The sequence below is a fragment of the Babylonia areolata genome, chromosome 1, assembly GCF_041734735.1.
Source record: "Babylonia areolata isolate BAREFJ2019XMU chromosome 1, ASM4173473v1, whole genome shotgun sequence".
Classification (NCBI taxonomy): domain Eukaryota; kingdom Metazoa; phylum Mollusca; class Gastropoda; order Neogastropoda; family Buccinidae; genus Babylonia; species Babylonia areolata.
The window spans coordinates 3,548,210-3,560,709 of record NC_134876.1 but is presented as its reverse complement, the minus strand read 5'-3'; the positions used below and the strand labels follow the sequence as shown (position 1 = coordinate 3,560,709).

General features: G+C 42.4%; 1 protein-coding gene across 8 annotated transcripts in view; it reads left to right on the top strand.

The window, feature by feature from the left end:
• Positions 1-12,500, top strand: part of LOC143297814 (uncharacterized) — a 213,081-nt gene that overhangs the window by 70,588 nt on the left and 129,993 nt on the right. The window contains exon 1 of one of the 8 annotated variants that reach the window (XM_076610938.1): positions 3,646-3,738. The exons of the other annotated variants lie outside the window; for them this stretch is intronic. Coding sequence (XP_076467053.1) covers positions 3,661-3,738 — 78 coding nt within the window. The 5' untranslated portion in view covers positions 3,646-3,660. Of the gene's footprint in view, positions 1-3,645; positions 3,739-12,500 lie in introns of those variants that run through there. 8 annotated transcript variants of the gene reach the window in all.

Below are 12,500 nucleotides of genomic sequence, written 5' to 3'. Positions count from 1 at the left end.
ACAGACAAAAAGACACAGACAGCTAGACAGCCAGACAGATACACACAGAGAGAAACAGAGAGAGATACTGACAGACAAAAAGACACAGACAGCCAGACAGCCAGACAGATACACACAGAGAGAAACAGAGAGAGATACTGACAGACAAAAAGACACAGACAGCCAGACAGCCAGACAGATACACACACAGAGAAACAGAGAGAGATACTGACAGACAAAAAGACACAGACAGCTAGACAGCCAGACAGATACACACAGAGAGAAACAGAGCGAGATACTGACAGACAAAAAGACACAGACAGCTAGACAGCCAGACAGATACACACAGAGAGAAACAGAGAGAGATACTGACAGACAAAAAGACACAGACAGCCAGACAGCCAGACAGATACACACACAGAGAGAAACAGAGAGAGATACTGACAGACAAAAAGACACAGACAGCCAGACAGATACACACAGAGAGAAACAGAGAGAGATACTGACAGACAAAAAGACACAGACAGCCAGACAGCCAGACAGATACACACACAGAGAAACAGAGAGAGATACTGACAGACAAAAAGACACAGACAGCCAGACAGATACACACAGAGAGAAACAGAGAGAGATACTGACAGACAAAAAGAGACAGATGCACACACACGGAAACAAAGAGAGATGCTGACAGGCGAAATACTGACTGGGTGCTGTTAACGTTTTGATTTTGTTATCTGATGCCAAGGATGTCATTTCATATCTTCCATGCCACAACAGGAGTTAAAGGATTAAATGTTCTTGAATCGTGTATATGTATGCGTGCGTGCGTGCACGCATGCGTGTGTGTGTCTGATGTGCGTGTGTGTTTGTGTGTGTGCGCGTGAGCGCGCTTGTGTGCGCGTGTGATGAGTGTGTCGCGAGGTGGCGGTTAGTGATACGTTCGCGCGCTTGTGTGCTTGTACATGATTATGACTGCTTATCCAGTCCAGACAGAATGATTCACAAAGAAATCTTCCTTTTGATTCCTTCAGTCTCTCGTTACTTGGTTCTTTCTCCATTCCAGCTGCTACATTACGACAATCGTATCTGTATTGATCTGAACGCATGTATGCTATTTCTTGTCTGGCAACAAAAGAGGAAAAAAAAACGAATGCCTGCAAGTGCAGACGATAGTAGATTAGCATCCGTGAGGGTCTAAGACGATTCAGTTGTTCATTTAATAAGATCTATAATTATGCTGCTATCATTTGCACGTCGTCTCATTCAACATGTTTCTTCTTCATGTGTGTGTTTGTGTGTGTGTGTGTGTGTGTGTGTGTGTGTGTGTGTGTGTGTGTGTGCGTGCCACATTTCCGGCTTACAAGTATTCAGAAAATGTGATATCTATAGGGAGAGAATTGACAGGCAGACATACACAAACATAATTATTAAGAGAGACATAGACTGACACTTAGACAGACAGATAGACACACAGAGACAGACAGACAGACAAATAATGACACCACTCCATTTAGTTTTATCACGAACCAGCTAACGTAATAAATAACAAAACCAACCACCGACACCGAATACCGTACAATCGCACTTTTTGTCAGAAGCAGCGTTACTGGAGCTAGCGTTGATGTGCAGAGTCAGCGATGGAGTGCAGAGTAAGAGAGAGAGACAGACAGACAGACAGAGGACAAAGACAAAGAGAGATACAGATACAGAGAAAAACAGAGACAGCGACAAAGACAGATATAAAGACAGAGAGACAAAGAGAGACAGGGAGACAGACAGACAGAGGGAAAGAAACAAGTGTTTATTTTACGAGGGTAGTGAAGTAAGCACAACTAATGTTGTCACATCCACAGAGAGTCAGAGACAGAGAGAGACAGGCAGAGAGAGACAGACCGACAGACAGGCAGAGAGAGACAGACCGACAGACAGGCAGCCAGACACAGACAGACATACAGACAGAGGGAAATAGAGGGAAAGAGAGAGGGGGAGAGGGGGGAGATAAACAAATGTCTATTTCACGAGGGTAGTGAAATAAGCATTATTTTAGTACATCCAGAGAGACAGACAGACAGACAAATCAAAAACGTACACAGACACAGAGGCAGACAAACACGCAGACAAAAACAGAGATACTTACAGACACATTAACAGATATGGAAACAGAGAGAGACACACAGATAGAAAGAAAGTCAGTTTCGCAGAACTATCATTTTGCGTGTGTGCGCGCGAGTGTGTGCGTAAACAGATCATGTGCCAGTTTGCGTTACCGTTGTCATTTTTCCCTATGGGAAAAGCGAAAAGGGCGTGTACTTGATAATTCTGCTGCTCAGAGAGAGATCGTGTTTCCTACCTGCAAAATCAGCCATTGATGATTTTTTCGCCTTGTCCTCATGAACACGGTGTTTCAATTGAATATTCAGCGATCTGCTTCCGTTTTCCATTTAGCAGAATATCATTCCGATAGTTTTTGTTGGTTTTTTTTGGGGGGGGGTTAGGGGGGTGGGGTGGGTGGGGGGGGGGTATTTTTTGCATCAGTTTTATTTCCATTTTCCTTCGTTCAGAAATCAGTTGCAACTGACCACATCTCCCTCGTCTTGTCAATCGTGTGGATGGTAGAAAACCGCCAGATGGAGCAAGTGGTGCGTGTGTGTGTGTGTGTGTGTGTGTGTGTGTGTAGTGGAGAAGAACAGGAAACCAGTGACACACATTTTTACCTCGACCGCTGTCTATCATTTGTGAATTTCTCGCGGCGCCTTTACTCTCGCTAGAGCTCCCTCCCCTCCCTCTCCCTTTCTTCTGGTCCAAGCACGGTGAGGGGTTTTGTCTCCACCAAGTCTTGTGCTGCCCACTAATGCGATGTCTACCGTCTGGTGCGGTACCGAGGAGTCCTTTTTAACGGCGGGTGATGTTGGCTATATATATAAACGTGATTTGGGTTCTCTCGGAACTACTTTTTTTTGTGTGTCCACCTTGCTGCACTCGTCAAGAGGAGGAGACAGCGATATTTTGGAGGCCAGCGGAAAAAGAACAATTGATTTAATGTCTTGAAGAAGAGTGTTCGAACGGTTAACATTCATGTATCAATTAAAAAAAAAAAATTTAAAGTATGAGGGAATGTCAAGGAATGGAATGTTTTAACGGCCAATTGAAGTGAAAGAGAAGGTAGGTACAGTAGGTACACTGTCCAAAAGCCAAGAAGGGGAGAAAAGAGAGAGAGGACAAAAATAAACATGGCGGAGGCACGCATAGAACTTGAGGACTGGAACTTTAGTGACAAATTGAAGTAAAAAAAAAAATAATAATAATAATAATAAAAGAAAGAGTGTGTTAGTGCTTTTCAATAACCAAGAAGAAGCCCAAAAGGGAGTGGTGTAGGCAATCGTGAAATTTAAGGACTGTGGAACATCAATTAACAGCCATCTGAAGTAGGGGGAAAAGACAGCAATTGGTGTAGTACAGATTGCTCAAGAAGCCAAGAAGAAGAAAAAAACCAAAACAACAAAGCAACAACAACAGCAACAATAACGAATGTGTTGAAGCAGGCATGAAAATTAGAGACTGGAATTTTAAAGACCATCTGATGTGAAGAAAAAAAAAGAGAGTAATAGTGCAGTGGAGAGTGCTCAAGAACCAAGAACAACAAACAACAAACAACAACAACAACAGCCACAACCAGAACGAATGGTGGAGGTACGCATGAAGATGGCCATTGTCCCGCTACGGCCAGGAGGGGGCCACGGGCTGGCTTCCAGCATGGAGGTAGGTGGTTCGAATCTCCTGGCGCGGTGTCGTTGTGGTGTGTTCTCGCTTAGGGAAGAGTCACTTTTTTGTGTTTTATTTGGTGTTTTTTTTGGGGGGGTTTTCTCTTTTTTTTGTGGTGGTGGTGGTGGAGGATTGTTTTCATATTTAATTTTGTATTGTTGTTGTTGTTGTTTTTGATTCAATGATGCTGTTTTCTTTTCATTAAAATGTTTATATTTATTCATACATTCTATCATTTTGCTTATTTTGCTTTTTTTATTTTATGTGTCAGTATTTTATCAGTTATTTCCCGGGCGAGAAAACCTATGGGTTTTTAGTGTGTTTATTCAGATTTGTTTTCATATCTATTGAAATTCGTCAATAATTTATTTGATTATTTTTTTATCCATTCATTTACTCAATTAGTTTCTTTATTGTCCATTTTTTGTTATTTCATCTATCTATCTATCTATCTATCTATCTCTCTATCTATCTATCTATCTATCTATCTGTCTAACCCTTTTCAAGAAGGTCGTTGCGTGTAATCGGTTCGGTTGAACATTGGGGATTTATCACTGTCCATTTTCTTTTTTATTTCGTGTAGACGTTTCATTATTTTTCTCTTTTCTCTTGTCACGTTCCTGAGTTTTTTCCTGTTCTATCTCATTCGGTTAGCTAGCTCTGAAATGGCCCTTCTCTCTCTCTGTCTGTCTCTGTCACCCTCTTTCCCTCTTTCTATCTCATTCTCTCCCTCTCTCTTTCTTGTCTCTCTGTTTCTCTGTCTCTCTGTCTCTGTCTCTGTCTCTCTCTCTATCAATCTATTGATCTATCTATGTATCTTTCGTGTATATATTGTCTTATATTGTATTATATTGCTATATTTTACTGTGCTTGAGATCAGAGAAATTTTAATGACAATTTCATGATCACGAACTTATACAATATCTCCGACGATTTGACGTGTCTTTGGATTCCAATTCCACACATGCCTTCATAAGAATAAAAGCCACTCGTGGAATCAATCATTCGCAATCGCACGCATGCTCTCTTTTGTTGGGTTTTTTTCTGTCTCTGTATCTCCCTCTATTTCTCATCCTTTCTCTCTTTATCACTCTTTCATTCATCTCCCTACCCACCTACCCACCCACCCACCCCCCTCTCTCTCTCTCTCTCTCTCTCCCTCCCTCCCTATTTCCTCTCAATCTCTCTTTTAAACACACCCGCATACGCACGCATCTGCACGCGCGATTTCATTTACAAGATCATAGATATATATTTGTTGATGATGTCAACATTTTTTCTTCACTTTTTTTTCCCCTCCACTACCACCATCCTCACCAGCCCTATCAGCGCCTCCCTACCCCACCCCCACCCCGATCTCATTTTCTTGTGTAAAATTGTTTCCTAACATGCGGGCAATCTGAGCTGTCAACGTTCTCAGACCCATACATTAAGCACCATGATTTTTTTTTTTTTTTTGGTGTGTGTGTGTGTGTGTGTGTGTGTGTGTGTGTGTGAACGTCTTCCGTTTCTTGGCCTAGCCGAAGATGTTTGCGTCTGTTTATGCAAAACGAACACAGGTGGGTGGGCTCTTTTTCATAAATTTGTTTTTAATTACCTTTTGGGAGCATTGACTTGACGATACGCTTTGAGTTTCACGTGTATGATTATGCTGTGTCGAGTGTGTCCTGCGTTGCTTATGCTGTTAGTGAGCTTGCGGTCTTGCCTTTGTCATTGCTTTTACTAGTTACTGTCTCTGTCTTTGTGTCTGTCTGTCTGTCTTTGTGGTCTCCTCTCTCTCTCTCTCTCTCTCTCTCTCTCTCTGTCTCTCTGTCTGTCTCTCTCTGTCTCTCTCTGTCTCTCTTCTCTCTCTCTCTCTCTCTCTCTCTCTCTCTCTCTCTCTCTCTCTCTCTCTCTTTCTTTAAATTGAAAGCTTGTGGGTGACTTTAGAAACTTGTGAAATTCTAGGTTCGCCAAAATGAGAACGAAAGTGAAATCAAAATTTCCCAGATGCATTGACAATATCATATTAATTCTATTCCAATGAAATACACAGACACAGACACAGACACAAGCAGACACACACACACACACACACACACACACACACACACACACACACACACACACACATAAAATCCTGGAACCCACGTCACAATATAAAAAAACCCACCCTTTGTTGAATAAACTACCCTTAGCAGTTTAGTTGCAAAAGCTGACAACATAACAATAGATCATGCGTCCAGTGAATAGAAACAGGTGTTTCTATAAAAAAAAAAAATATATATATATATATATTAAAAAATATGATGAAAATTAAAATAAAAAAAGAGAATGGTGGGATCTAATAGGTCACAATATACCAGGCATCTATACCGTCCTATTGGCATTTTGTGGACATTCATCAATATATATATATATATATATATATTTGTTGTTGTTTTTAATGTTGATCGGTATATGGGGAGGAAGTGTGCTCTAGAAAGGTATCATCTGGATAAGACCTCCATCTGTTTTGTAATCGTTCTTTTATTTTCCGATCTCGATTATTTCGATAAAACGGGGGTGAATTGGAAACCGTTTAAGAGTCCGGCGTCATTTTCATTAGCCCTTTGGCATTAAAGGCGATATCAGCATGTTCTTTTCGAAACGGAGTGAGTGGTTCGCGTGTGTATGTGTGCGTGCGTGTGTGTGTGTGTGTGTGTGTGTCCCTAACCACTGATAATTAGAACATGAAGAAAACCACTCTGGCCGCTGAATAAACATGTTCATGTTAGAAGCTGATAACGAAATGGATCAGACGGTGGGTGGGTGGTGACGAGGTTTGCGGGGTAGGGGGTGGGTGGGAGGGAGGTGTGCGTGGGGCGGGGAGAGGAAAGATGGGGCTGAGGAACGAGAAGAGAGAGAGAGGGGGAAAGAGAGAGAGAGAGAGAGAGGAAAGAGATGGAGAGAGACATACACCACCTGGAAACTGACACTGTAACTTGGATGGAAGCTGATGAAACTTGATATGATACAAAGCACGGAAATACCTGTCTTCCTTGTCACGTGTGCAAAGTTTAAAGGTCCACGTGCAGAAACTGGAGACATTGCGTATAGATAGATAGATATAGATGTAGATATATATATATATATATATATAGTAACGTAGTGACGTAAGTGAATACAAAAAACAAAAGTTCAATGTCTATTTGCTAACAAAAAAAACAAACAACAGAAGAAGAGGAGGATGCAGTACATTGTTTCAAAATATTAGAGTTTACGACGAATCAAACAGTTTTGGGGAAAAAAAAAGTAGAATCTGCAAAAGAATATCAAATTTTCTGTCACCATTATTTATAAGAAAACCCGATGATATCTTTTTTATGAATTGATTCATAGAATCATACAGTTTGGGGGAAACAAATAGTAGAATCTGCAAAAGAATATCAAATTTTCTGTCACTGTTATAAGAAATCCCGATGATATATATCTTTTATGAGCTGGGTTCTCTACATTTCGGCTATGGATACCATTTCTAAGAAAAAGAAAATAAACTCTAGGCTTCTCATCCAGGTAGCGCATTTCTCTCTCTCTCTCTCTCTCTCTCTCTCTCTCTCTCTCTCTCTCTCTCTCTCTCTCTCTTTTTTTTTTTTTTCTTTGTTGTAGTTTTACAGTTTTCGTAGTAACAGCAGCAGCAGTGGAGCTAGTGTCAGGCTTCAGAGTCACGCTGGAAGCCACCAGAACTGACTGTGCACAACCCAGCCATTTTCAAATTCGACAGGCCGCCGATGATACCATCAGTAGTGGCAGCAGCAGTAGAGGAAGCAATAGTAGTAGTAGTAGTAGCAGCAGCAGCAGTAGTAGTAGCAGCAGCAGTAGTAGTAGAAGTAGTAGTAGCTGTCGTTGTAGTTGAAGTTGTTGTTTGTACATGAGTAGTGGCTATATCAGCAGATTCAGTTGTCGCAACAATTGTAGCAGCAATGGCATTAAGTGGTTGTGGTTGTCAAAAAAGCAGTGTGCTGCCCGGCCATTTCGTACTTCAAAGGGAGCTTGGCTTTTTGTCTTGTTTGATTATTTGTTGTAGTTTCATTGATTTAAGAAAAAAAAATCGTTCAAAATGGTGCCTCGGGGGCCACTTCCAGAGTGAAAAATAACTGATATGAAATTCTAATATTGATTCATAACTCTCTCTCTCTCTCACACTCTCGCTCTCTCTGTCTATGCTTACACCCATTCACGATCGCATTCTCTCAACCGCCACCACCACCACCAGCACCCACGCCCTCCTCTAACGGCGAGTTTTCCATACTCACCCCCCTCATCACACACCCGTTCCACCTCCTCCCCCCCCCACACACACACACACATCGCCAACCCCTGACCACCCTTTTGTCTCCAAGTGTCTCGCGTTCTTTGGTCTTGATCACAGAAGCAATTTATGGTTCTCGAAGACAAATTAATCGTGGTTCTCCAAGATAAATTACCGGGTCTCAAAGACAAATTATTGCTTCTCCAGTCTCCCGATCACACTTTTCTCTGTCTCTCTGTATCTCTGTCTCTCGGTCTGTCCGTCTGTCTGTCTCTCTGTCTCTTTGTTTTACTCTATCTCTCTCTGTCCTTCTCTCTCTCCCTCTCTCTCTTTTCCTTTCTTTCTCTTTCTCTCTCTCTCTCTTTATCTTTCTTTTTCTGTCTGTCTCTCCCTCTCTCTCTCTCTCTCTTTCTTTCTCTCTCTCTCTCTTTCTCTCACTCTCTCTTCCCCCTTTGTCTGTCTGTCTCTCTGTCTGTCTGTCTGTCTGTCTCTCTCTCTCTCTCTCTCTCTCTCTCTCTCTCTCTCTCTCTCTCTCTCTCGTTCTTCACAACCGTCCGCTCTTTTCGTTTTATTTGCCTTGTCATGATCACAGAGACAATTTTTCATTCTAACCTCACCAGTCTCAATCCTTTTCTCTTTTTTTCTGTCTTTTTTTTCCCCCCATTTTGTCTCTTCTTCCTTTTTTTATGTTCGTTTACAAGACGTTGTGTCGAGGCACAGCAGCAAGAACGCAGATCCAATCAACGGTACTTTTTTTTTTTTTTTTTTTTTTTTTTAATGAGATCGATGGGATCATCTTGCGTGCACTCCTAAGGGAATAAATCGCCCAGGCAGGTTGTTTTGTGGGGGTTTTTTACCCTCCCTTCACCTCCTCCTCCTCATCCTCCTCTTCCTCCTCCTCCTTTTTCTCTGCTCCTCCTCCACCACCACCTCCTCCTCCTCCTCCACCTTTTCCTCCTCCTCTTCCTCCTCCTCCTCCTCCTCCACCACCACCACCTCTTTCTTCTCCACCACCATCTCCTCCTCCTACTCCACCACCTCCTCCTCTTCCTCCTTTTCTCTCCTCCTCCTCTTTGTCTTTGTCCTCTTCCCAACCTCTTCCTTCTCCTCCTCCTCCTCCTCCTCTGATCCTTTTCCTCTTTCCTAGCCTCCTCTTCCTCAGCATTCTCTTCCCCTTCCTTCTTCTCTTCCTCCTTCTCCGTCTCCATCCTCTCCTCTTCCTCATTCCTCTCAGCGTCATCCCACACCACCATCTCTTCCTTCTCCTTCTCCTCCTCCTCTTCCTTCCCATCTCTCTTCTCCTGCAATCCACCCCTACACCCCTTTTTTCTCTGTTTGTGTGTGTGTCTCCTTCTTCAACAACCGTCCCTCTCTTTTCGTTGCCTTGCATGGTTACAGAAACGTCTTTTCATTTTTTCCCATCAGTCTCAATCCTTTTCTATATGACGTTCAGTCGAGGTTTCGCAGTAAAAACGGAGATCTATCAAAGGAACGATGCAAATAATTTTTTTTTAAACAAATTAAAGATGAGAGATCGATGGGAATCACCTTGTGTGCGCTCCAAAGGGAATAAATCGCGTAGGCAAAATTTTCTTTCCTCGCCATTCACCACCTCCTCTCCTCTTCTTCCTCCTCCTCCTCCTCTGCCTCCTCCTCTTCCTCCTCTCTGCAGGATTTTTTTTGTCCATGCTATATTCTTTTTTATGCCTCGGGTGGAATACCTGTGAATGGTGGGATCATCCGGAAATACGGATGTGTGTATGTTGATCGTGTTTTGATTTTTTTAATGTTTTTATTGCTTTTCTTTTTATCTCATTTTCTCTTGTTTAGCTTTATTTCTATCCTCTCCACACCCGCATCTATTCTTCTCATCCTCCTCTTCCTCCTCCTCCTCCTCTTCTTCTTCCTCTCCCGCCCCTCCCCTCTTCCCCATCCCTCTCTCTTTCTCCGCAGACCCTCATTTTGTTTCTAACGATGTGTATGTATCTTTTTCCTCACAACCGTCCTCTCTTTTCATGCCTTGTCATGACTGCAGAGACTTTTTTTCCCCTTCTCGTCCATCAATCTCAAATATTTTCTTTCTTTTTTCTTCTTTTTCTTTTCCTTTTTTTTTAATGACGTGGTATGGAGGCACCACAGCAAGAACGCAGCTCTAATCAACGGTACATAAAAAAGATGAGATCGATGGGATCACCTTGTGTGCGCCCCAAAGGGTAGTAAATCTCGTGGGATGGGTATTTCTTACTCCGCCCGACATCTCTTCCTCCTCCTCGTCCTCCTCCTCCTTTTCCTCCACCTAATTACCCCCCCTTATTCCCCTCCTCTTCATCCTCCTCTTCCTCTTCCTTCTCTTCCCCTTCCTCCTTCTCTTCCCCCCTCTTTCTTCCCCCTCTACCCTTCCTCATTACTCTCAACATCCTCCTTCCCCTCTTCCTCTTCCGGCCTCCTTCCCATCTCTGTCTCTCTTCACCTGCAGTGCTCCTTCTCTCTCTCTCTCTCTCTCTCTCTCTCTCTCCTCTTTTCTCTCTCTCCTGTGTGTCTCAGTCTCTCTCTCACACACATTCTTTCTCTCACTTTCTCTCTGTCTCTGTGTCCCTGTCTGTGTTCCTCTCTCTGTGTGTCTCCCCCTTTCTCTCTCTCTGTCGCTCGCTCGCTCTCTCTTTCTCTCACTCTCTCTCTCTCTGTCCCCCTCTCTCTCTCCTTTTCTCTCCCTCTCTCTCTCTCTCTCTCTCTCTCTCTCTCTCTCTCTCAATCTCTCCGTCTCTGTGTCTCTGTCTATGTCCATCTCTCTCTCTCTCTCTCTCTCTCTCTCTCTCTCTCTCTCTCTCTCTCTTAGATATCTTCTTTGAAAGAATTGACAGGGAGAAAGTAAAGGGTAGAAGGTGAAAAACAGAGAGAGAGTGTGAAAATAGAGAATTCGGAATTAATCAAATGAAATGTTTTACATTTCGTCCTCTCTCTCTCTCTCTCTCTCTCTCTCTCTCTCTCTCTCTCTCTCTCTCTCTCTCTCTCTCTCTCTCTCTCTCTCTCTCTCTCTCTGTCTCTGTCTCTCTCTCAGCCTGCCTTCTCGCACCCTCCCAGACGAAGTCAAACAGTCGAGATTGAACTGGGATAAATGGTACGCCAAGTTTAATCCCAGTCCGGTTCAACCGTTAGATTGAAAGATGCAGACGTTTTTACCTCTGAGAGTATTGCCTCCATACCCTCTCGGTTAGTCTGGCTGGTTAGTTGGGGTTTTGTTCATCCATCTTTCTGTCTTCCTGCCTGTCTGATTGCATGTCTGCCTGTGTGTGCGTGTGTGTGTGTGTGTGTGTGTGTGTGTGTGTGTGTGCCTGTATGTCTGTCTGCCTGCCTGCATGTCTGTCTCTACTCTCTCTGCGTCTCTCTGTTTCTCTCTCTCTAACCCTGTCTATCCCTCTGTCGCTCTCTCTGCATGTCTGTATTTTTGTATTTTTGCCTCTCTCTCTCTCTCTCTCTCTCTTATGTTATTTTTTTTTATATTGATGATGATGGTGATGACGTGTACTTGATGCTCTGTGTTGACTTTAATGGCAGAATATCAAATATTCCCTTTGACTTTTAAAGATAAATCATTTACTATATATATGGGCAACATTTGATGGGATCTTTGTGAGTAAGCAGATGTTCTTAACTGTGCAAAGTTTAAATCACCGTTAAAATATGTGCAATGTTTTAGACGTGTGCATTTTGAATGGTGCATGCAAGGGTGACCTTCAAGGTTGCTACACGTTCGTTTCTGGCATTGGTAACCGTGTAAATGATTTTTTTTTCTTAATTCCACGTGATTACTTTTGGAAATATCTGAAAAGATAACAGATATGATCAAAGCATTGAAAGAGATTGGAAATCCAAACATCAAAACTTTCATTTAACATTCTGGCTTATAAATCAAGCCCGCCGTTTCGTATGATGCAGACATTTGGGGAACTGTCTCTTTTAAAATGAAAGAGGTACTGTACATACATTTACTTGAAATACAGTTTCAGTATTGAGTCAGAAATCACCAAACATTATGATCTACGGGGAGTTAGGAAAGGACCCAATGTATTATTTTTTGCTACAGTCATTAGTTATGAAAACCTGCTTCCTCATTAGACAATGTTATTATTATTGTTATTAGTATTATTAGTATTATCATCATCATCATCATCATCATCATCATTATTTCATTATTACTATTATTAAGCGCGTTGGGTTACGCTGCTGGTCAGGCATCTGCTTGGCAGATGTGGTGTAGCGTATATGGATTTGACCGAACGCAGTGACGCCTCCTTGAGCTACTGATACTGATACTGATACTATTATTATATGTTTTCATGAAAGGGCACAGAGAAATAAAAACCAGAATCAGAAACTGCCCTAGAAAGAAAAGTGCAGCATAAAGAATGCTAAAAAAGAAGGATTTGTTTTTTTTTAACAGCAAGCTTTTCTCCGTAGAAAGAAAACATTACCGAGGGGTGTTTTGTCT